The following is a 24377-nucleotide window of genomic DNA, read 5'->3' as shown; positions in this document are numbered from 1 at the left end:
ACCATAGTCAGAGAGTTGTTGTTAACGGTTCTAAATCCTGCTGGAAAGGGATAACAAGTGGAGTTCCGCAAGGGTCTGTTTTGGGACCCGTACTGTTCAATATCTTCATCAATGATGTAGATATTGGGATAGAGAGTACGCTTATTAAGTTTGCAGATGATACCAAACTGGGTGGGGTTGCAACTTCTTTGGAGGATAGGGACATAATTCAAAATGACCTTAGCAAGTTAGAGAAATGGTCAGAGGTAAACAGGATGAGGTTTAATAAAGAGAAATGCAAAGTGCTCCACTTAGGAAGGAACAATCAGTTTCATACATACAAGATGAGAAGCGACTGTCTAGGAAGGAGCATGGCGGAAAGGGATCTAGGGGTCTTAGTGGACCACAAGTTGAATATGAGTCAACAGTGTGATGCTGTTGCAAAAAAAGCAAATATGATTCTAGGTTGTATCAACAGGTGTGTTGTAAGCAAAACTCGTGAAGTCATTCTGCCGCTCTACTCTGCACTAGTTAGGCCTCAGCTGGGCTATGTCTAGACTGCAGGCTTCTTTCGAAAGAGCCTCTTTCGAAAGCATCTTTCGAAAGAGGCTCTTTCGAAAGAGCGCGTCTAGACTACAATGCGCGGATCGAAAGATCGATCCGCTATTTCGAAAAAGAGCGTCCAGACTGCTGGACACTCTTTCGAAATTCAAAGCCACCCGGAACTGCTTCTGCCAGGGCATGGGGGCAGCATTTCCTTCTAGGTGCTGCCTGCCTGCCCATTGCAGAGACGCGTGGTGAGAGGGACACTCCTGAACACCCGTTGCTCTGCTCCTGCAGCTGCCTTTGCTGTCCCTCGAGGAAGTAAGCAAGGCATTGCAGTGCTGCTTTGGAGTGCTCAGCTTCCTGGGACACCCCAGCAGCTTTTTTCTTTTGAGGTTTTTCTGCTTGCAGACCCTTATTTTTGGCATGGAGCCAGAGCTGCCCCTGGGCAGGCGAGGGCCCCACACCACCATACTGCAGCTGTTGCTGCATCTTCATGACACAGTCATGAGGCTCCTTCCCGAGCTGGACCCAGACCAGAGGGACGAGGGGTTCCTCCGTCCGGCAGCCACACTGCCCTTGCTCCGAACTTTTTCGTGGAAAGGCGTGTTTGGAGGTTTGACACCAGCTCTGAATGGTGGGACCGGCTCGTGATGGAGATCTGGGATGACCAAGACTGGCTACGGAACTTCCGCATGAGAAAGACCACTTTCCAGGAGCTGTGTACCTGGCTCGCCCCTGCTCTGCAACGGCAAGACACCCACCTGCGGCCCGCCATCCCCCTGGAAAAGAGGGTCGCCATTGCCCTCTGGAAGCTGGCAACCCCCGACAGCTACTGCTCCGTGGGACACCAATTTAGCGTGGGGAGATCTACTGTCGGGGCCGTCTTGATGGAGGTAAGTCATTGTCTGGGGACAATCACAGTTTGGGGTGGGGGGAAGGGAGACTGTCAGGAAGGGCCAAGTGGAGTGGGAGTGGGAGGGAGCTCCTCCACTCACCCTGAATTGTGTGGGGGGGGGGGTTCTGAGGAGGGGATTCCCGGGGTGTTTGAGAGGGAAGGTGGGCGGTGGGTTCTCCTCCTAAGAGATAAGGCACCCCTTCTAATACTTTGTTGTCTGTCTCGTTCTGCAGGTGGTGAGGGCCATCAATTCGGAGCTGCTCAACAGGCTCATCTGTCTACCAGATCTGGACAGCGTCATGGCCGGCTTTGCTGCCCTCGGCTTCCCAAATTGCGGAGGAGCGCTCGATGGGACACACATTGCCATCCGTGCACCGCCCCATCGAGCAGCCCAATTCATCAATAGAAAGGGCTACTTTTCTATGGTCCTCCAGGCCCTGGTTGACCATCGTGGACAGTTTTCGGACATTTGTGTTGGGTGGTCAGGGCGGGCACACGATGCCCGCATCTTCAGGAACTCGTACCTGTACCGGAGGCTTCAGGCAGGAACATTTTTCCCCCATCGCCAGTTTGCGGTTGGGGATGTGCACATGCCGGTGTGCATAGTGGCTGATGCCACCTATCCCCTGATGCCATGGCTGATGAAGCCCTACACCGGCCAGCTGGATGCGAGCAAGGAGCAGTTTAATGCTCGCCTTAACCGGGCTCGCAACCAGGTCAAATGTGCGTTTGGCCGTTTAAAGGGCAGATTCCAGTGCTTGCTCACACGCCTCGACATGGGGGAGACCAACATCCCCGAGGTGGTGGCCGCGTGTTGCGTCCTCCATAACCTCGTGGAGAGGAAAGGAGAGGCCTTCCTACCAGGGTGGGGGAGAGCTGCTGATGCCCAGGAGAGGCTCTTTGCCCAGCCCCAGACAGCTGCCATCCGCCAGGCTCACCGGTCTGCAGTTGGCATCCGGGAGGCCCTCCGGGAGCAATTCTCCAGTGGAGGCCACTGAGACTGAGTGCACTGAGGGGCTTCTGCCTGGGGACTGGGCCCTGGCCCAATAGAAGCTTCCCTCCACAACCCATCTCCTGACCCAGTTTGGACACATCACTTACACCAGGGTGTGTTTCAAAATAAAATGTTCTCTTTACTTGTTAGGTAATATGTACAAAATTATAAATGTTGCAAACATAACAAAAAAAATTTTCATTTTTTTTGTTGCCAAACTATATACAATAAAGAAACAGTTCGTTTAACCCTTTGTTTGTGCTTTATAACTGGGGTGATGGGGGTGATTGAAACCTGGAGGGGGGAAGGGGACTGGAAACCTGGAGGGGGGGAAGGGGACTGGAAACCTGGAGGGGGGAAGGGGATCAGGTTGAACGGGGCTTGGCAGATTTCCCTTTCCTGCCTGGGCCTCGTGTTTGGGGTGCTCCCCGGCTACGGGATCGGGTGGTGCACCTGTCGGTTGGCTGGCTGCTGGGGTGCTCTTGGGACGTGGAAGCCTGGGGGAGAGGAGGGCCAGGGGGAGAGAGGGGCTGGGGAACTGTGGGGGCTGGGGGAGAGGGAGGTCCAAGGGGGGAAAGGGATGCTGTTGTGGAAGGGGGGTTTGGTGGGGTGGGGTCATGGGGTGCTGGAGGAGCAGGACCAGGCACAGCAGCAGGCAAGCCGCTGACCTCCCTCAGGGTGCTGTACAGCACCGTGCGCTGCAGGACCAGCTCGTTCATGAGCCGGTCACGCCAGCGCTCCTCTGCCTCCGCCCTCTGTAGCAGGATGGCGTTCTGCTCCTGCACGGCCTCGACGTGCTGTCTGAGGATGTCCGCATAGACACGCCTGTGTCTGCGGCTCCCATGTCCCCGAGATGGAGATGGAGATGGAGATGGAGGTGGGGCTGGGGTGCTGCGGCCCTCTTCCACGGCTGGTCCGGCTGTGGAGGAAAAGAAGAAGACACAATCAGTCCTATAAACTGGACTCTGTAGCACTGAAAATACTAACAGGATGGTTTATTAGGGGATGAGCTTTCCAGGGCCAGACCCACTTCCTCAGATCAGAGTAACACGGCTACATTTCTATCACAATCAGTCATGTGTGCAACAGCTGTCCAAAAGGGCATGCCCTCTCCCTTGAGACAGGGGAAGCAGACATTCTGAAGGTCACACTGTGTGTGTGTGTGTGTGTGTGTGTGTGTGTGTGTGTGTGTGTGTGTGTGTGTGTGTGTGTGTGTGTGAGACCTGGGCATCAGCCTGAGCATGACAGGTTTCCCTTGTGCATCACCCACTGTGCACCCACCTACCTCCCCCCCCCCCCCCGGGTGTGACACAACCTCACTGTACTCACCTGCTGCTTCCTCTCCTGCGCCAGATGACGCCTGGGAGGCCTCAGAGGTCTGGGTGACTGGCTCCAGGGTGAGGGTCGCCGTCTCCTCGCTGTCCTCCTCCTCTGAGACCATGTCCCCGTCTCCAGACTGCTGTAGCTCCTGCTCTGGAGCGTCCACCACCGGGTCTGCCAATCCAGACTGGACGAACCGCCGTGGTGTGCGTGCTTCTGCACTGCCACCCAGGATCTGGTCCAGCTCTGGGTAGTAGGGGCAGTAGTGGGGGGCTGCCCCAGACCGGGAGCTCTCCTCCCTGGCTTTGGCGTAGCCCTGCCGCAGCTCCTTCACTTTGGAGCGCACCTGGTCCTGGGTGCGGGGGTAGTGGCCCTTCTGGGCCAGGGCTTCAGCCATGCGGCCATAAATTTCGGCATTTCGCCGCCGGCTTTTGAGGGCCTGTAAGGCCTCCTCCTCTCCCCACAGCTCCAGCAGGCTCTTGATCTCTGCGCCGGACCAGGATGGTGCCCGGCGCTTGGAGCCCTTGGCTGGGTCCCCAGAAGGCTCGGTGGAAGGGCCAGGATGGTCTTGGGGCTGGGACATGCTGCAGCAAGGTCGCCGTGTGCTCTGGCTCCTTGTCTGCAACAAGTGGCTGTGAGGGTGCCTGTCCCTTTAAGGAATGGCTGCAGCCAGGAACCACAGACGTGCAACCCATGGCCCAGATTGTCCACCAGGGCTTGTTCCTGGAGGCCAATAATTTCGAAAGAAAGGGCTCCCCCCGTCCAGACTCACGTTCTTTTGACGGATCTCCCTCGAAAAAGGCGTTCTTCCTCGTAAAAGTAGGTGTACAGCCGTCGAAAGAAAAGCCGCGTTCTTTAGATTTACTTTCGAAAGAACGCGGCTTGAGTCTGGACGCAGGGGAAGTTCTTTCGAAAAAAGGGTACTTTTTTCAAAAGAACCCCTGAGTCTGGACACGGCCCTGGAGTACTGTGTCCAGTTCTGGCGCCACATTTCAAGAAAGATGTGGAGAAATTGGAAAGGGTACAGAGAAGAGCGACAAGAATGATTAAAGGTTTAGAGAACATGACCTATGAAGCCAGGCTTCATGAACTGGGCTTGTTTAGTTTGGAAAAAAGAAGATTAAGGGGGGACATGATAGCGGTTTTCAAATATCTAAAAGGGTGTCACAAGGAGGAAGGAGAAAATTTGTTCCTCTTGGTTTCTGAGGACAGGACAAGGAGTAATGGGCTTAAAGTGCAGCAGGGGAGGTTTAGATTGGACATTAGGAAAAAGTTCCTAACTGTCAGGGTGGTCAAATATTGGAATAAATTGCCAAGGGAGGTGGTGGAATCTCCCTCTCTGGAGATATTTAAGAACAGGTTAGATAGACATCTGTCAGGGATGGTGTAGACGGAGCTTGGTCCTGCCTTAAGGGTGGGGGGCTGGACTCAATGACCTCTCGAGGTCCCTTCCAGTCCTATTATTCTATTATTCTATGATTCTATATACCCTCTCTCTCTCTCTCTCTCTCTCTCTCTCTCTCATAGATTTCAAGAAATTAAAAGACTATTGTGATAATCTAATCTGCCTGTTAAACTCAAGCCATAGAAATTCTTCGAAATGATTGCTAGAGCAGATATTGCAGAAAAAAAATGAATTGTCAACAATGGGAACTCCATCACCACCCTTGATAAATCGTTTCCATGGTTAATTAAAAATTAATTATTTATTTCCAGTCTGCCTCTATAACCATAGTGTGTGATGATAAAAAGCTATTCAAGAGAGTTCATTCCAAAGCAAAGTGCAAAGAGCTATAAAGGGATCTCATAAAATTGGGTGACCAGACAATAAAATAGCAGGTGAGACTCAGTGCTGAAAAATATAAAGTAATGCATACTGGAAAACAATTACACATATAAAATGATGGGGTCTGAATTACCTTTTACCACTCAAGGAAGAGATCTTGGAGTCATTGTGGCTAGTTCTCTGAAAACATCCACTCAGTGTACAGCGGCAGTCAAAACCATGAACAGAATGTTGGGAATCATTATGAAAGGGATAGGGAATAAGATGAAAAATATACCCACATCTTGAATATTGCATGCAAATGTGTTTGCCCCATGTCAAAAAAGAGATATTGGAATTGGAAAAGGTTCCAGAAAAGGCACACTATGATGAGGGGTATGGAATAGCTTCCGTAAGAGGAGTTATTACTCAGACTCTGACTTTTCAGCTTGGAAAAGAGACAACTAAGGGGGATTTGATAGAAAATCATGACTGGTATGGAGAAAGAACAGAAGGAAGAGTTATTTACTGCTTTTCGTAACACAAGAAATAAAGGTCACACAACATTCAGTCCATCTGTGGAACTACTTGCCAGATGATATTGTGAAGACCAGGACTTTAACAGGATTCAGAAAGAGTTTAGGGTATGTCTACACTGCCACCCTAGTTCAAACTAAGGTGGCTAATGTAGGCATTCGAAGTTGCAAATGAAGCCCGGGATTTACATATCCTGGGCTTCATTTGCATCTTGCTGCGCGCTGCCATTTTTAAATCCCCGTTAGTGTGGACTCCGTGCCCGCGGCTACACTCGGCACGGAGTAGGTAGTTCGAATTAGGCTCTCTAATTCGAACTACCATTACTCCGCGTGAGTTTTAGTTCTAGCACCTCTAGTGACTCTGCCAAGCCTGCCCATCGCTGTCTTAACAATGGATTATCAATTCCAAGGCCGGAAGGGACAATTGTTCCAATCTCGTCCGGCTGTGTGCATAGCGCAGGGCGTAGCACGTTCCCAGTGTCGGAGAAAGAGTCTGAAGCATGGACCTAATGCTTGAACCAAAGAGTTACACTCTGAGTAACAGGCCATGTCACAAGCAGAGGTTTCCCTGCTAGTAGGGCAGTACAGGGACACCCCTCTGAGCACATGATAAAATAGTTGGAAACAACAGGAGTGAAAGCAGAACAGGCAGTGAAGGCTTTGGACAAAAGTCCCAGGGAAGGTACCAATCGTACCATTAACACTTAAGATGAAACGTACAGTGTGTATCATAGATTGTGTATTTCTGTCCATAAATCTTGGGGCACCTCGATGTAACTCTTTGGCTGGCCTAGGGGGCGATAGTGAATCCATACTATGCATTAAGCCGTGTCCATTACAAACACGTAGGGGCCAGAGGCCATCTGGCTACCGCCTAATATTCACGTGCTTCATTCAACAATAAACCTGCCTCAGGTGCCTTTGTATCTTACCTGAGTCTGTGCTCTTTGGGGCTCAGGTGAGGTCTGTTCTGCTAGCCCCTGTGCAGAGCTGGCAGGACGTATTGAAGGAGCGCATGAAAACGCACCCAGCCGAACGTTTATCATCACTAATGGATCAGGAGACCTGTCAGGACACCGCACTGGTGAACCCGGAATGTATTGTATCGCTGTCCTGAACACTACGCCCAGAACAGTGCACAGAAAATTTGTCACGTCTAGGAGTTACCTACACCGGGGTGGGTGAATCTGGCCCCCCGCTTTTCAGGATCTGGCCCCTGAGGCTTCCCCTCCCCCCGCCAGCACTGGGGAGGTGGGGCTGGGGCTCCAACCCTGCAGGTCTCCCACCCCCAGCCCACTACTGCACCTCCTCTCTGCTCCTGCGCCCTCCCTCCAGCCCAGCCCTTCCACCCCCAGCCTGCTCCTGCCCCTTCCCACACTCCCAGAACCACCAGCCCCCAGCACCCTCCTGCCCCTCCCCCTCCTGCCCCTCCCCCTCCCAGCCTCTCCCACCCCCAGCCTGCTCCTCCGCCCTCCCCCTCCCAGCCCTTCCACCCCCAGCCTGCTCCTGCCCCTTCCCACACTCCCAGAACCACCAGCCCCCAGCACCCTCCTGCCCCTCCCCCTCCTGCCCCTCCCCCTCCCAGCCTCTCCCACCTCCAGCCTGCTCCTCCGCCCTCCCCCTCCCAGCCCTTCCACCCCCAGCCTGCTCCTGCCCCTTCCCACACTCCCAGAACCACCAGCCCCCAGCACCCTCCTGCCCCTCCCCCTCCCAGCCTCTCCCACCCCCAGCCTGCTCCTCCGTCCTCCCCCTCCCAGCCCTTCCACCCCCAGCCTGCTCCTGCCCCTTCCCACTCTCCCAGACCCACCAGCCCCCAGCACCCTCCTGCCCCTCCCCCTCCCAGCCTCTCCCACCCCCAGCCTGCTCCTCCGCCCTCCCCCTCCCAGCCCTTCCACCCCCAGCCTGCTCCTGCCCCTTCCCACTCTCCCAGACCCACCAGCCCCCAGCACCCTCCTGCCCCTCCCCCTCCCAGCCTCTCCCACCTCCAGCCTGCTCCTTCCCCTTCCCACACTCCCAGAACCACCAGCCCCCAGAACCCTCCTGCACCCTCCCCCTCCCAGCCTCTCCCACCCCCAGCCTGCTCCTCCGCCCTCCCCCTCCCAGCCCTTCCACCCCCAGCCTGCTCCCAGCCCTCCCCCTCCCAGCCTTTCTCACCCCCAGCCTTCTCCTGCACCCTCCCCCTCCCAGCCCTTCCACCCCTAGCCTGCTCCTTCCCCTTCCCACACTCCCAGAACCACCAGCCCCCAGCACCTTCCTGCACCCTCCCCCTCCCAGCCCTTCCACCCCCAGCCTGCTCCCAGCCCTCCCCCTCCCAGCCCTTCCACCCCCAGCCTGCTCCCAGCCCTCCCCCTCCCAGCCCTTCCATCCCCAGCCTGCTCCCAGCCCTTCCCCTCCCAGCCCTTCCACCCCCAGCCTGCTCCCAGCCCTCCCCCTCCCTGCCTTTCCACCCCCAGCCTTCTCCTGCACCCTCCCCCTCCCAGCCCTTCCACCCCCAGCCTACTCCCAGCCCTCCCCCTCCCTGCCCTTCCACCCCCAGCCTTCTCCTGCACCCTTCCCCTCCCTGCCCTTCCACCCCCAGCCTTCTCCTGCACCCTCCCCCTCCCAGCCCTTCCACTCCCAGCCTGCTCCCAGCCCTCCCCCTCGCAGCCCTCCCCCTCTCAGCCCTTCCACCCCCAGCCTGCACCTGCCCCTTCCCACACTCCCAGATCCACCAATCCCCCACACTCTAAGCCCAAATCCTGGCAGCCCCCTCCCACACTGAACCCCTCATTGGGCCCCCCCCCCCCCGAGCCTGGGGAGGCTGTGCGAGGGGAATGAGGGGAGGCTTCTGCTTCTCGGTCAGGGGGGTTTCTGTCTTGGGGGGGTTGCTTCTCCCTCCTGTGTAGCTCCTGACTGATTTTTCTGTGGCTTTGTGACCCCAGGCCCAATGAAGGTTTCTCACCTCTGACTGGACAAAGGCCAAGACTCCATTAAATGGAGCCAGGACTTTGCTAGTCTCATGGGTTTGCTTTTGCACCTGCTCACGTGGCAGCAACATGATGGGGACCCCGAGGGGTTTTGCACACTCAGAGCACATGGCGGGGGAGAGATTTACCCTGCAATTTGAATGCCGGCGGCCTCGGCTCTGGTGCGACCCTGTTCTCACACGCACCACCAGCGTGATTCCCTTGGGCGGGTACCTCGCTACACTCGCCAGCCACAGGGCCCCGGGGTCCCACCCACAGCACAGGCCGGGGGAGGCGGCGCTCCCTGATAAGCCCTGCCTGAATCCAGAGCAGGAGCCGTGCCCTGCTGTGTGATGCAAACAGCCATGACAGACCCTTCCTGGCAGCAACGTGCAGGAGTCTTTCCGGGAGCCCAGAGGATGAGAGGAGGGGAGGTCGCTGCTTCCCAATGAGGATTAAAGGTGAGTGAGACCAGTGACAACATGAAGCCTCGATTCTCTTCCTCAGCCCTTACGCCAAAGCCCTCTCCTCTTGGCTAATGCTCTTCCTCCCTGAAAGCTTCACCTCAATACCAACTTTGTTATCTCCTCATGACGGTCTGCCCGGGAAGCTATCTACCCCCCCAGGACACCTGCCTGGCTTCTCTTTCTCCAGCTGCTTCCACGTCCCTCTACTTAGCTCTTTCCTACACAGTGACAGAGCCCTGTCCTAAGCAATCCCTCCGTACATCACTCTTGGTTTCTATCCTCTGCTCCCTCACAGCCTTCCTGGAGAGTCACAATTTTCAAAAGCACCCAGCTTCCTTAAAACCCAATGATATCCAGCTCTGGGCACCACAGTTCAAAAAGATGTGGAGAAATTGGAGATCTAGAGAAGAGCAACAAAAATGATGAATGGACTAGAAACCATGAGCTTTGAGGGGAAGCTGAGAGAACTGAATTTGTTTGGTTTAGAAAAGAGAGGATGGCGGGGGGACATGAGAACGGTTTTCTAAAAGGGTGTCACAAGGAGGATGGGGAAAAATCGTTCTCCTTGGCCTCTGATGATAGGACAAGAAGCAATGGGCTTAAACCGCAACAAGGGAGGTTTAAGTTGGATATCAGGAAAAACTTTCTCACTGTCAGGGTGATTAAACACTGGAATAAATTGCCCAGGGAGGTTGTGGAATCTTCATCCCTGGAGATATTTAAGAGGAGGTTGGACAGACACTTGTCGGCGATGGTCTAGATGGTGCTTGGTCCTGCCGTGAGGGCAGGGGACTGGACAATTTATTCCAGTGTTTCACCACCCTGACAGGTAGAAAGTTTTTCCCAATGTCCAACCTCAACCTCCATTGCTGCAGTTTAAGCCCATTGCTTCTTCTCCTACCGTCAGAGGCTATGGAGAATAGAATTTCTCCTTTCTCGTAGTAGCAATGTTTTGATCCTTTTTAGGCTGTAAATAAAAGACTTTCTGAATTAAAATAATGGGAACAGGCATGGATGAGTCATGAATTAACTGTGTTGCCACTTTTTGGGTAGGTCTTAGGAATTCTCTTTCCCAATAAGCTGTGCAATGCCTGGGCGCCGTTCTGCATTGGAGAAAGGATATGCCGTCTAAGCCAAGTTTGCAATCTCAGTTTCGTAGGGAATCAAATGGATGGGAGTCCACTTGGTTTCAGTGTATGATTATTCCTTTTCTCAAATGCCAGATCCATCACACAGGGAACGAGAAAGGAGAAGACCAACGTGCACCTCATGGAGGAAGGAGAAGGGAAAAATCAAACACCAGTTTCTGAATTCATCCTTTTGGGATTTGGGAATCTCCCTGAACAGCAAATTATTTTTTTCCTCCTGTTCCTAGGGATCTACATTGTCACTATGTTGGCGAACGCGCTCATTGTATCTCTGGTGGTGGCTGATCAGCACCTCCACACCCCCATGTATTTCTTCTTGGGGAACTTGTCCTGCTTGGAGATTTGTTGCACCTCTACCATCCTGCCCCGGCTGCTGGCCAGTCTCCTGACTGGGGACCGGACCATTTCGGTGACCAGCTGTATGGTGCAATTCTATTGGTTTGGTTTCCTAGTGACGGCGGAGTGTTCCCTGCTTGCGGTGATGTCCTATGATCGCTACCTGGCAATATGCAGCCCCCTGCACTACGCCAGCCGTATGAATAGCAGGTTCTGTCTGCAGCTAGTGGCCGGATCTTGGCTGAGTTCATTCGTAATTCTCACCACGCTGATTTCCGCTATGTCACAACTAGCCTTCTGCGGCCCTAATGAAATTGATCACTTTTTCTGTGATCTGGCACCTGTGATTAACCTGTCCTGCAGTAACACCAGCTTGGTTACCTTGGTGACCCTCGTATTCTCCTCCATAGACACAGTCCCCCCATTCCTGCTGACCCTGATATCCTACGTGTGTATCATCGTCACCATCCTGAGGATCCCTTCCACCGCCGGGAAGAAAAAGGCCTTTTCCACCTGCTCCTCTCACCTCATCGTGGTGACACTGTTCTACGGGACCCTGATCACCGTCTACATGTTACCCAACACCGGAGCCCTGAAAGCCCCAAGCAAAGTGTTTTCTGTCTTCTACACGGTGCTCACGCCCCTGATTAACCCCCTCGTCTACAGCCTGAGAAACAAAGATGTCAAGGAGGCTGTGTGGAGAACCCTGCAGGAATGTCGGGTGTTCCTAGGAAAGGTTTGAAATGGGAATACATCAAAGAGCTAGTTAGAAAGGATCCATTGACGTGGTCCAAGTTTTTATCAGTGCAAGTCTCCCGCATTATAGGAAGGCGGCGCTGAGGGTATTGTTAGAGCTGTAGCCACCATTCAGTTGTGTTTCCTTAGGTCAATGGTTCTGAATGTGCATTCTAACGCACATACAGCAGAAACTGCGCTGCCTTTTTTTAAAGGAAACTTGATTGTTGAGGCGTCATTGAAACAGGGCTCAATCTTGTAAAAGATGTCTTTACAGAACTAGAGAAAGATTAGGGTCTTTTTTTCCCATGAATGTAAGAACGTCGGAAGGACATCTCATGTGAGAAAGTAGTTGAGTAGTCCTTGACTACGTGTGGCAGGTTTTTAACCCATTTCTGAGGCCATATATTCCTGCCTCGGTAGGAATACTGACATGGGACAATGCTGACATAGTGGTGTAGAAGTCGTGAGCACATTCTAAAGCACCTACCACATAACTACTGCTGCCCTTTACTGCAAAAGTAACGTTAAGTTTGGGGGTTGGGCGGAGTCATTGAGAACAGGCATCAATTTTGTAAAAGAAATGCCTCTAAACAGCTAATGAACGATTCGGGTTTTTTTCCTGCTCGTGAACACGTCCCAAGCAAATCTCGTGTATGAATCGAATTTTGCTGTCCTATAGCATCTGTCGACGGTATTTAACGCACCTTTAAGGACAGCTAAGAAATCCTCTAAAAACGTGTTTTGCTAGGATTACATCAAGTCCAGCCCCCTGATCTAGGCAGGACCAATCCCATCTAAATCAACCCGGCCAGGGCTTTGTCAAGCCGAGACTTAAACACCTCTAGGGATGGAGACTCCACTACTTCTCTAGGTAACCCATTCCAGTGCTTCACCACCCTCCTCGTGAAATAGTTTTTCCTAATATCCAACCTGGATCTCTCCCACCACAACTTGACACCATTGCTCCTTGTTCTGCCATCTGTCACTACTGAAAACAGCCTCTCTCCATCCTCTTTAGAACCTCCCTCCAGGAAGGTGAAGGCTGCTATCAAATCCCCTCTCACTCTTCGCTTCTCCAGACTAAACAGACCCAAGTCCCTCAGCCTCTCCTCATAAGTCATATGCTCCAGCCCCCTAATCATTTTGGTTGCCCTCTGCTGGATCCTTTTTATAGTGGGGGGCCCAGAACTGGACACAATACTCCAGATGCGGCCTGTAAAGACATCTTTTAAAAGATTGAGCCCTGTTTCAATGACGCCTCAACAATCAAGTTTCCTTTAAAAAACAGCACCGCAGTTTATGCTGTATGTGCGACAGAATGCTAGGAAGCCTCGTACACCACGTTGCCGAATGTAACTATTACTAGCGGACACAGTTTCACTCAAATTCTAATATGCCTCCAGAAATGCGCTTAAAACCGGGACACATGGACTGGACGACTGCAGAAGTACATTCGCACACCCCATTTGCTTGGGACGTTCTAAGATGAAGGAAAAGCACCTAATTCTTCATTAGCTCTGTAAAGACACACTCGCCAAGCTCGATGCTTGTTTTCAATGCCTCCTCAAAGAGCACTTATCCTCTCAGGCGTGACGCAGCACAGTCTATATTACATCTGTGTTAGAACGATATCCTACTTTTAAACCAATAGCTCAGCACTGCCCACTCTAAGGAGCACAAGCAGCATAGAATGCGCTCCGTTCTGCTTCAAAAGAAACTTGATGTATACGGAGAGGTGGGGGCTTTGATAACAGGATTGCATTAGTAAATCATGTCTTTACAGTGCTAATGAACGATTAGGTTTTTTTCGTGCATGTGAGAACTTGGCAAGGCAATCTCGTGTGCGAATGTAGTTCTGCAGTCTTCCAGCACCTGTGGCGATTATGTAGCAACTTTCTGAAGCCATATAAGAATTTGTGTGAAACGGAGTCTGGCTAGTAAGACTTCTATTGGACAATGCTGAGTTAGTGGCGTTCATGAAGTCAGAACATTCTAAGGCAGAAACTGCGCTGCGAAGATTTGGGACTGTAGTGGGCGCTTCTGTGAAGCTGCATAAGAATGGGCGTGAAACACTGTTTGCTAGTGATAGCTACACTCGGCTATGCTGAGCTTTCAGAATGCTGTAATTCGTAAATTGTTACCAATACTTGTACACCCCCATCTCCGTCTTGACCAATATCAGTTATCCTAGCAAAACACGTTTTTAGAGTGTTGGAAATAAGCCAGGACACTCTGGATGAAGGTAAAACAAGCGGAGGATTTATTATACACTGGTAGATGGAGTGACACGCACGGGTTACCCTTGTGAATACTGGTTAATTAACACAATACAATAGGTTATATAATTAGCAGGTGGAGGGAGGAAAAACTATTTGATAGGTCTAGCAGCAAGACGAAATGAGCACATAAGCCAATAGAACTACTAAAGATTTCATAATATCTCCGCCCATTGCAAAGTAACAACTCATTAATTAGTATACAGGTGGTTATTGTTCAAATGCCAAAACATGTCAGCAAAACAGTAATAACATTTTAATCTGCATAGATGATGCTGTTTCTATAGCAGGTGGGTATGGCCTTGAGTTGGTGCAGAGCTTGGTTCTCAGGATTATTATCTAGGAGTGAAGCAAGACAGGTTAAGCAAATTTTATGAATGTTATCTTAAGCAAAATGTGTCACTTACTAGCTGGGACCCTGTCGAGTGTTTTAGAACGTGGTTGCTATGGTGCCCAGGGTCTTTTACTGCCTGCAGCCCTTACCCTGACTGTGGTGTTACCAGGCTTGATTCCAGGATGGAGTCATGCTATTTAGAGGCTCACTAGCACATTTAGGGCTGCCTCAGTTTACCCTACAGTTCCCTCCTTTTGACCTTAGGGTTCTCTGACCCGCCAGGTCAAATACAGTAATTTCAAGGTGTTCATTTTGCGCTGGAAGCAAACAGCATGAATGTTATGATTGAAACTTCCCACATAACTTGGGAAAACAGTACCCAAATCCACCCCTAGGGTATTTCTTTGCCGGTGAAGGCGCTGCCCATGATTTAGGTTTGACCTCTACTGCCTGGTCGAGTGCCTCAGAGGTAGGTGTTTGGCATGGTCCACGGTGTTTTCCTCGATCTTTGCCTGCACGGCCACTAAACCTTCCTCTTGGTACTTACTTCTGCCGTGCCACTCAGGATCTCATGTTAGGTTACCTATCCCTGCTGAAGTGCGATAGTCAGGATCAACCGTCAGGATCGCCCTGTGAAGGACTGTTATGCACACAGACGGATATGTACAGGGGCAGGATGGAGTGATCTGTCTGGGTAGTCAAACACCAGTAGGTACCGTTTATTTGGACCAGCTCGATGTTTATTTGTTTCTCTGTGAGAACCACATCAAACCTAGGCAGATTCGTCATGGTGTTAAATGGGCAGGTACATAAAATTTCCTTATCAAAGTGGGTGCAATAATCCCTGGATACAGGGAGGATCCCACACCTTTAGAATAAGCAATGCCCTCTACTCTATCTGTATGCTCCTGCTTTGGTAGAGGCAGGGAGGTTACCATTCTGATCATTGTGAGTGAAGAATCCCCAGAGGAGCCAAAACAAACGGTCATACTATGGCCTGTCCAGGTGGGCCTTTGGGTCCTCATGAATTCTCTACTTCTCATGGATAGGCACAGGGAAGATGGGGACTCACCACTTCTATAAGGGCTGGGTGGTAGTGGCTAAGGCTTACCCTATTCTCAATACTGGCCTTTTAATTTCTTTAATTTAATTCCATTAATTAACAATCTAATTAGTCTCTGGTCCAAATATCTGGTTAGGTCTAGTGAAGTGGACACAGAGCTGGACAGATCCTTCAAACTATTTAGGTTTACCTGATTAGCTTGGCTGTCTAGGCCTTTACAGGCACTGGATATTACTGCATTTACCAGCTTGGATTTTATACAATTTCTGGGCTATGACGTAAGTGTTGCCGACAGAGTTTCCAGACCCAAACCAATCTGTGATGGTATTTGTTAAACCCCATTGTTGAATTAGGTGTTTACTAACTAATTAGCCAGTCTAGAACACAGCTGGTTTATACTAGGGTGGAATATTACTAAGGTAAGGACCATTGACAATTGTCCTGGTTCGGGGACAGGGGTCTGTTCAGGGCATGATGCACAATTGGGAGGCTTTACATTGTCCTTAAGGACCTGGTTAATAATACTCAAATGAGGGCAATTTAGCAATGGCCATTGTTGAACAAGTGACAAGCCATGCCTTAGGGGTTACCTTTGTTTGGGTTTTAAGTGGTAAGCCCCAGTGGCAGTCAGTAGGTCTAACTTCAGTGGCCTGATGTCAGTGTTTAGCTTCTTTCCCACAATATTCCATACAAACTTTAACTCAGAGGACTGTGTATTCTTTGTCCTCGTAGTGTTCATGTTGTTACAATAAATAAAATAATTATGTGTGAATGAGGGGCGGCCCAAGGCCGTGTATTTCCCATTGCTATTAGCGTGTATTTGTTCTATGTATGTGACTCGAAGTCTGGTTTCATTGACTAGAATAACTGTTTCTTTTATAGGACTAAGCATGGTTTACAGATGTTTAATTGTTAATAGGAACCTATGCAATTCCATAATTCTTGAGGCCTTTTAAGGCATCAGGTACCAATGAGTAGCAGGGCAAGTAGCTGTTATTGCAATGGTGAGGTTACTAGTTTCCTCATTGTTGTGGGCATCTTTACTTAAACATGCTGATGTCCCACTTGCCCGTGTTGTTTCTTATAGATTTTTTTATTATCTCTGGCTAAACCACTTTTATGGTTGGTGTGCAAATTTGCAGAAGCTAAATATTTCATTTGTGTAGCCATTAAAGCAAAACCAATCCGGTGGGGGAGGGGCTGGTATCCCTCTCCCAGTCCTTCTGTTCACGAGATGCACACCTTGCTTCCTTCCAGTTCCTTTTTTGTTCACCTGTGGAAACATTGTTAACATTCTCCTAGCCTAAACAATTACCAAACTATTATCCTTTCACTGAATTTTAAAGTTGCCAATTGATTAAGTTTAGAGTTGCCAAGTGATTGGGCCCAATTATTAATTTTGTTGGTTTAAATTTATGCTTCTGCTTTACTCAAATTATCCTTTCATTAAAACAATATCTTACACACAACAATTTTTGAATACGTATTACAATTAAGACACACAAGACAAACTTGGACAGAACACAAACTTATGATGTCATGACACAGAACCATGGCTTTTTGTTGTTGTTATTGTTTGTTGTTTTTCTTCAGCTGGCACCAGCGCTTTCTGATGATCTGAAAGACAAGAAAACATTTCTACCCACATTGGGGTAGTGCATTATATTTTAGAATACTTTTTCTTTACAGATGTTCTTTCCTAATTTTTATTAGCCTGCTGTTACCTAATGGTATGCTTTGTTTTGCACGCCAGCTTCAGAGGGTTTGAGTAAATTGCTTCATTGTTCAATTATTAAGTTAAAGATGACATGCTTCAGTTTCCCTTTTGTACTGCAGACCAGGCTCTTTTTTTTCTTTAATGTGTGAAGCTTCAAATAATTTACTGCTACAGTAACTTTTTCTTAGAACAAGGCACTTGCTAGTTACTATTTCAACAATCAAAAAAGGTTTTCTTTTCCTGAAAAGAATCATATACAATGTTACAGGCTTACTTATCGGGGACAGTGCCACCCTCCCCCCTTCTAGAACAGACAGGCAGTTTGCAGACACACACAACCTTGGATCTGAAAGCAAGCTAAAAGTGCTATCAACTCAGCCTTGAACAGAGACACAGTGAAGTTTCAGGGCTTGGATTCATAAAACAATGGTTTGTTTTCTTAGGCTATGTCTACACTACAAAGTTAGTTCGAACTAACGGACGTTAGTTCGAACTAACTTTCCTAGGCGCTACACTAGCGCTCCGCTAGTTCGAATTTAATTCGAACTAGCGGAGCGCTTAGTTCGAACTAGGAAAACCTCATTTTACGAGGATTAAGCCTAGTTTGAACTAGCTAGTTCGAATTAAGGGCTGTGCAGCCCCTTAATTCGAACTAGTGGGAGGCTAGCCCTCCCCAGGTTTCCCTGGTGGCCACTCTGGCCAACACCAGGGAAACTCTATTGCCCCCCTCCCGGCCCCGGACTCCTTAAAGGGCCACGGGCTGGCTACACAGTTTGTGCCAGTTGCAAGGCTGCCAGCACCCGTGCCAGCAGACCCTGCACCTGCCACACTATGAGCCAGCCACCCGAGGACACCCAGCCCTCCACTGTTCCCCACGACCAGCCTGGCGGCTCCCAGGAGCCTGCCCGGGGGCGCAAAAGGCGGACGCCCGCTTGGTCAAGTGCGGAGATCGTGGACCTCATCGAGGTTTGGGGGGAAGCCAACTTTGTAATGTAGACATACCCTGGGGGGGTTAGATGTTCTTCCCCCCCTCTTTCAGGCCTGCCTCATATGCTTGGAATCCTGACATGGGGCAATGCTGACATAGTGGTGTACAAGTCGCGAGCACATTCTAAAGCACCTACCCCAGAATACTGCTGCACTTTACTGCAAAAGAAACGTGAAGTTCGGGGTTTGGGCGGAGTCATTGAGAAACAGTGATAGCGGGCAGTGTCCTCGGGCTTCAGGCGGGACATTGGCAGGGACAGCAGGTTGTTGGGATTGTCCCTGGAGATGGTGAATCGGCCTTTGCCTGTGTCTGCGCAGCTTGAACCCGACCCACTTGCCGGGAGCCTGAGGGGCTCAGGTCATATTGTATCTGCTGAAGGTGACGCCGGAGGCTTTGCAGGAGAGGCGCAGAGAGTCTCCGGGCTTCTTCACATCCCCTCTGGACTCAACCAGCTGCACCTGGGATCGGACACCTGCGAATAAAGGGTTAGAAGAACCGGTATAAAACCAGCGAGAATTGCCTGGGCTTTTGGATCTGTCATTTGATTAGGGGCCCAAAATACCTTCCAAATCCGCTACAATGAAAACCGTCGCGACCCAAAGTCTCATTGTCCCTGATGCTGGAGGAAAAGTCTCTGCGGATTGTCTCTGTGGGTGCAGGGTGCAGAGAGAGGCACCGATTTAAACAGTAACCGCTCACCCCTATTTGCATGTCCCGCTGCTTAAAACAGACCCAAGCGCCTTTCCCCCAGGCTGCGAATTTCTGTCTAAGGGCCCTGGGCGAAGTCAGAGCCCCCGCCCCTCACTGTGTCTGTGAAGCGCTCAGACCCAGGGCGATGGGGTGTCAGGAGCAAACGAAGCAGCTGCTGCGTGTGAGCCCAGTTTCTTGGTGATGAATTCAGGGGTTGAGTTTCACCACCTCATGCGGTCCCGAGAGGAAGGTTTCGGGGGCCCCGCCCGTGCGGAGATGGGGTCAGTGTGGTCACAGGGTTGCACGAGGCTGGGGCACTCGCTGGAGGGTTACACATCAGGGGCTGGCGAGCTCGGTGTGTCCGGCAGACTTTCCCCAGAAGCAGGCGGGGAATGCAGATTTCGGATCAGCCCAGGAGGGTGACACACAAACCGCAGGCGAAGGCAGCAAGGCGGGGACAGCAGGACTCAGTGGAGCCGGGATTTGTGTGGAGGGGCTCGGTGTGGGAAGGTTCCGGGCGAGCTCCAGACAAACAGAGGCGGAGCAATGGCAGGGACTGTCCCCGCAACAGGGAGTGACAGAGCCAGGGGCAGATCCCCGCGTCTGACTCCCAGACCAGCAGCCTCACCCCCCAGTGCGCACGATGGGATCCCAAGGAACCCATCCCCCACAAAATAGGCAAAGCAAGCTATTTCCCTTCGTACCGTTTGGCTTTTCGAGTGTAGCGGGGGCGGGGCGGAATGGTATTTCCTAGGCCCCTTATTTTTCGTGGATAGAAAGACCCGGGACTCAGACTGTCCCTGCGCTCTGTGTTCTGGTCTGACAGACAATCGCCCCGCCCGGTCACTGCCCGACAGGAGCGTGTGGGCCGTTCGCATCCATCCCCGAGTGTGTCCTGATCTCTGAGGGGCCCCGCTCGCCCTGCTCGTCTGGCCTCCCCAGGCTGCTTAGACACCGCTTCCCCTTTTTGTTCAGGGCCCGCTGCGCTCCGTGTCACTGTGTCTCTGGCGCAGTAATAGGTGCCGCTGTCTGCAGCTGTCAGCGAGCGGAGCTGCAGCGAGACCTGGTTCTTGGCGGTGTCCCCAGAGATGGTGACTCGGCCTTGGAGAGACGGGGCGTAGCCTGTGCTCCCAGCATACGGATACACGTATCCCATCCACTCCAGCCCTTTCACAGGAGGCTGCCGGACCCAGTGCCAAGCGTAGCTGCTGTCACTGATGGACACACCCGAGACAGCGCAGCTCAGGGCGAGGGTCTCTCCAGGCTTCACTGTCCCTGGGCCCGACTGGACCAGCTGCACCTGGGAGAGGACACCTGGGGAAAGGGAAACAAAGGAGGAAAGATTCAGCCACCGAACCAACCCACGGTTCTGTCCCTGATTTCTCCACCTGCCCCGGTCTCAGCCACACTCACAGCCGGGGGTGGCGAGCAGGGCCAGGAACAGCAGCAGAGGTTCCATTCTCGTATCCAGGCACTGAGGGAAACTCCCCAGCGGGCCGTTCTGTGTCTGAGCAGAGACAGAGGCTCCTGGACCTGGGGGGTTGTATTTGAACAGCAGGGCCTGGGCAGGGATTTGCATGCGGGTTGCACCCAGCGGATATAAGGTGACAAAGGGACGTCTAAGGGGGGAGCGGTGTCTGCCGCAGCGGCCTCCACCACGGCATCAAGTACGGGCTGCGCTGGGGAGGTCACAGGGCTGTAGGATTTTCCCCCGAGTGCCACGTGCCTTAGGACTTAGTGGGCTTAGCGGGGTCGGTGGATCCCAGCCCCCCAGCAGCGGCTCCTGGGAATGGACAATAAACAGACACAGAAGCAGCCAGTCGCAATGAGCTGCCGTTGGGATGAGCGGAGGGGAAGGTGGATCCTGCCTGTGTAATAAACATGAAGGGCTCAGATCGCAGACACAGCCAGTGGGAAAAGTGGGCGGGGGGGGGGGGGCGCTGGTTGAGTTGCCGCTTTGGGGTTTATGCCCTGAAGAGCTTTGGCTGCACCCGGGGAGTGCGAAGGGAAACCTAGAAGGGACCTTTTCGATTCTGTCCCTTTCTCAGGGACCATTAGAACCGCTTCATCTGACTCCCCGCCTGGCACCAAGAGCGGGTTCCCCCGGGGGATTGCGGGACGCCGGGCCGCGAGCCAGCAGCGAGTTCTCGCAGACAGTTCCTGCCCCCTGCCGGAGGAGACGGGAATTGCTTTGTGTATGGGTAGGCGTGTGTGGGGCGGGTGCTTGTGTCCGTCACTGACGGTCCCGGTGGAAGGAGCTTAGCCTAGTTCGACATGTCTTTTTCTGTCCGTGTGCTGCCCCCTACTGGAGGTAGTGAGAGCTTCTCATTTTCTGTCTGTGTGTGCCTTTGTGTACCGAGAACACACCGACCCACACCCCGCGTGCTGGCTTTTCAGACTCTTTCTGTACCCACTTCACCTTTCCATGCCTCAGCTGTCCCTTATATTATTTCTCTTTCACAGGAGCCCCATGTCAGGCCGGGTTATACAAGCCCACGTGTAGACTGAATTTGTGTTTCACGCAGAGCTTTGGGACAGTATATTGTGGGACACAAGGCAGACCGTGGTGTGGAGAGGTATGTAGAGTGTCTGTTTGTGAGTCCATAGGCACGTGCCTCTGTGAGTCTGTTTGTTCAAGAACTCCTGCTAAGCCATTAGAGCCGGGCCACCAAATGCTCTCTCGGAACCTCGCTTAAACTGAGGTCAGGGTTTGGTTGTGGCAGGAAAACGGAAAGTGACTGAAACCCGATAGTTTCCCAAAACATGGCAAGGAACGGGCCCAGAGAGGACGGACACCATCCTTCAGACTCACCACTGGGGGCAGCGAGCACAGGGAGCAGCGGCACTGGGGGTAGCTGCAGCAGGAAGACAGTGGCCACATGGGAACGGGGCTCTGGACCCTGTCGGCATCCTGGTCCAGACTCCTGTAGGCACCTCTGGTCTAGGCTGTGCTGTATCTAGGAGAAGCAATCAAACCACTCTACGCTACTGGCTGGCGAGTCTCTTCTTGCTGCTATGGGGCTTCATGATCAGGGGAACCCCACAACTCGCAGTCACACTGTTCAAGAATGAGTTGGCGGAAATGGTGGGAAGAGCAGACACACTGGGCCAGGCACCACTGGGAGCTGCATCTCTCCTCTGCCCCCCCTCCGCGGGAGGGAAGGAGAGTCCAGCGGTAGCGATAATGCGGGTAGGAATATCAGTGGGGCCTCACCCGGCTCCCAGCGCAGTGTCCGGCCCGTGGGCAGAGCCGAGCCCTGGCGCTCAGGGCTCCCGGGTTCCGCTCTCGGCCTCGGTGTATCTGAGTCACGGGGGACGCTGGGCGAGGAGGGGCGGACGGGACACGGGCCGGGCACTGGCTGCGAGAGGCACCGAACGTGCGGGACTGGCCAAGCAGAGAGAACGCTGCGGGGGAAACCGGGCAGCGGCTGCTCTCGGCGGCTCGCACAGGAGGCTGCTTCTCCGCACGGCTGGTTTCTGTGCGGGCTCAGACAGGTTTCGCTTCGCTGTGTGTCTGGCGCAGCGATACAGTTCTATGATTCTGTGATTCTATGAGTGTCCTACAGACAAGGAAGAGGCAAAGGAACAAAAACGAGCTACGAGCCCAACCCAGCGAAAACATTAAACTGGTGTCACTTAACAAGAATGGTAAACTGAACCTCGAGTGCAAGTTTCAGAGTGGAAGGATGTGACGTAGTGGGGGCACCTGGCTGGTTCTCTGGGGTACAGACGACCTGTTCCTTGGTCTCGCCCCGTAGTTGACTCCATCGCTCAGCTGAGATCCGGTCTCTGCACGGTTCCCTTTCTCTCCGGGACTCCCGTTCACACCCGGACCGGCTCTCCGTGAACTCATCCGCCAGCCTCCCAGCCTCCTGGGGGGTCTCTGGTCTCCGGTCCTTGAGCCACAGCCTCAGTTTGGGTGGGCATGCTTCATAGAACTGCTCCATCGGGACCAGCTTGAGCAGCTCCTCTGCGGTCTGGGCTCCAACGCCAGACACCCACTTGCGGCCGTATTGCGACAGGCGGGAGGCCAGATCCACATAGGTCTCCCGTGGCTCTTTCTGTACCCCCCGGAACTTCTTCCTGTACATCTCGGGGGTCAGCCCGAACTTGCGCAGCAGGGCCTCCTTGACTCGGTTGTAATCCCCTGGCTGTAGGTCCTCCAGCTGACTGAGCACTCCGGCCGCCTCCTGGCTCAGTGCGGGGACGAGCTCCTGCATCCAGTCAGCTGGGGAGACCCGTTGCAGTCCACAGGCCCTCTCAAAGGCACTGAGGAACCCGTCTATGTCACCCATGTCCTTCAATTGGGCCACCACGGGCCTCTCCAAGCATCTGGCAGTCCTGGGACCCTGGGGCCCATCCGCACTTGGCGCAGCCGGTGCCCCGCCGGTTCTCCGCTCTGCCATGGCCAGCTCATGCTGTCGCTGCCTCTCTCGGTCCTGGTGGTCCCTTTCTCGATCCTGGCGGTCCTTCTCTCGGTCCTGGCAGTCCCTCACTAGGTCCTCTGCTTCCAATTCCTTCTTCCGCAGCTGGATCTCCAGCCGCCGCAGCTCCGCTGGGCTGGTCCCTGCCCTAGATGGGCTACGGCTTGCAGGCCTCCCGGGAGATGCTGTCTCATCTCTCCGGTGGGTTCCAGCGCTCCTCCCCCTCTCTGAGACTGACACACTCTCAGGCGGGGTCTGGCTGCCTCCCCTGGGGACAAGATCCTGGCCCTTTGGCTGGTCATTCTCTTCCAGCTGGGCAATCAGCTGGGCCTTGGTTGCTTTCTGCACAGGCAAGCCCCTCTCTCTGCACAGCTTCCCCAGCTCTGCCTTCAAGAGTCGGGCGTAGGCCATCTGCCCGCTGATCCCCTCAGTGCAGACTCACCAGTCTAGTGCTGCAGCGCCCCACGATTCCCAGGAACCGCTTTGCTCTGTCTCCAGCACGCCTGGCTCCAGGGCTCTTGCTTCTACAGCGCCTTGTCGCTCGCCGCTGGAAGCTCCATCCACGGGGTGCAATGCATCCCGCTCCTGACACCAGTGTGACGGCACGTTGGGGGTCCCCTGTCTCCTGCACCCTGAAATGGCACAAACCGACTGCCCCAGCCGGTGGAATAGAGGAAGTTTATTGCCTCTCCAGGATACAGCACAGCACAGATGTAATCTGGTCACAGAGCTGGGCTAGGATGCCTCAGGCCCCCTTGAGATGGGGGAGACTGGGCCCCTAAACTCCAGCCCCTTTCCCTAGGCTGTCTCCTCCATGCTCCCAGACAGCCAGCAACCCGCTAACTCTCTTCCAGCCCTGCCCCCCAGCCAGGGCAGCATTCCACCTTCCTTTGTTCCTCTCCATGGGGGGTGTCTGGCCACTGGTTTGCATAGTGACTCATCCTGTTTTACTGGGTCGTGGTACCCACGGCAGCCAGTGGGGGTTACCCCAGAGCCAGCAGCATAGAAACCAGCCAGGTACCCCCACTACGTCACAAAGGAACAGAACCCCCAGCATCAAACACTGCCCCGCTTTACGCATTCTGACAGGGTTTGCCTTTTGGGAAAATCTATTTCACAGTATTTAGCTGTATACATACAAGATAGGTAAGAATCATTGTTCTCGGTTTAACCCTGTATTTTCAGAACAAGGTTATCTTTCTTTCAACTACAAAAT

At 52.8% G+C, this 24377-nt stretch overlaps 1 protein-coding gene across 1 annotated transcript; it reads left to right on the top strand.

Moving 5' to 3' along the window:
- The first annotated feature begins 10687 nt into the window (after window positions 1-10687).
- LOC142821271 (olfactory receptor 1M1-like) lies at window positions 10688-11673 on the top strand. The gene has a single exon (XM_075912111.1). The coding sequence runs from the start codon at window positions 10717-10719 to the stop codon at window positions 11671-11673; it is 957 nt and encodes a 318-aa protein (XP_075768226.1). The 5' UTR covers window positions 10688-10716.
- The last annotated feature ends 12704 nt before the right edge of the window (window positions 11674-24377 follow it).

This window comes from Pelodiscus sinensis, chromosome 30, assembly GCF_049634645.1.
Source record: "Pelodiscus sinensis isolate JC-2024 chromosome 30, ASM4963464v1, whole genome shotgun sequence".
Taxonomy (NCBI): Eukaryota; Metazoa; Chordata; order Testudines; family Trionychidae; genus Pelodiscus; species Pelodiscus sinensis.
Note: the sequence above shows the minus strand (reverse complement) of the source record. Positions and strands in the feature narration are given on the sequence as shown.

Bases quoted from the DNA above. Each gene is read 5' to 3' on its own strand.
- LOC142821271 (XM_075912111.1), top strand. From the start codon at position 10,717: ATGGAGGAAGGAGAAGGGAAAAATCAAACACCAGTTTCTGAATTCATC.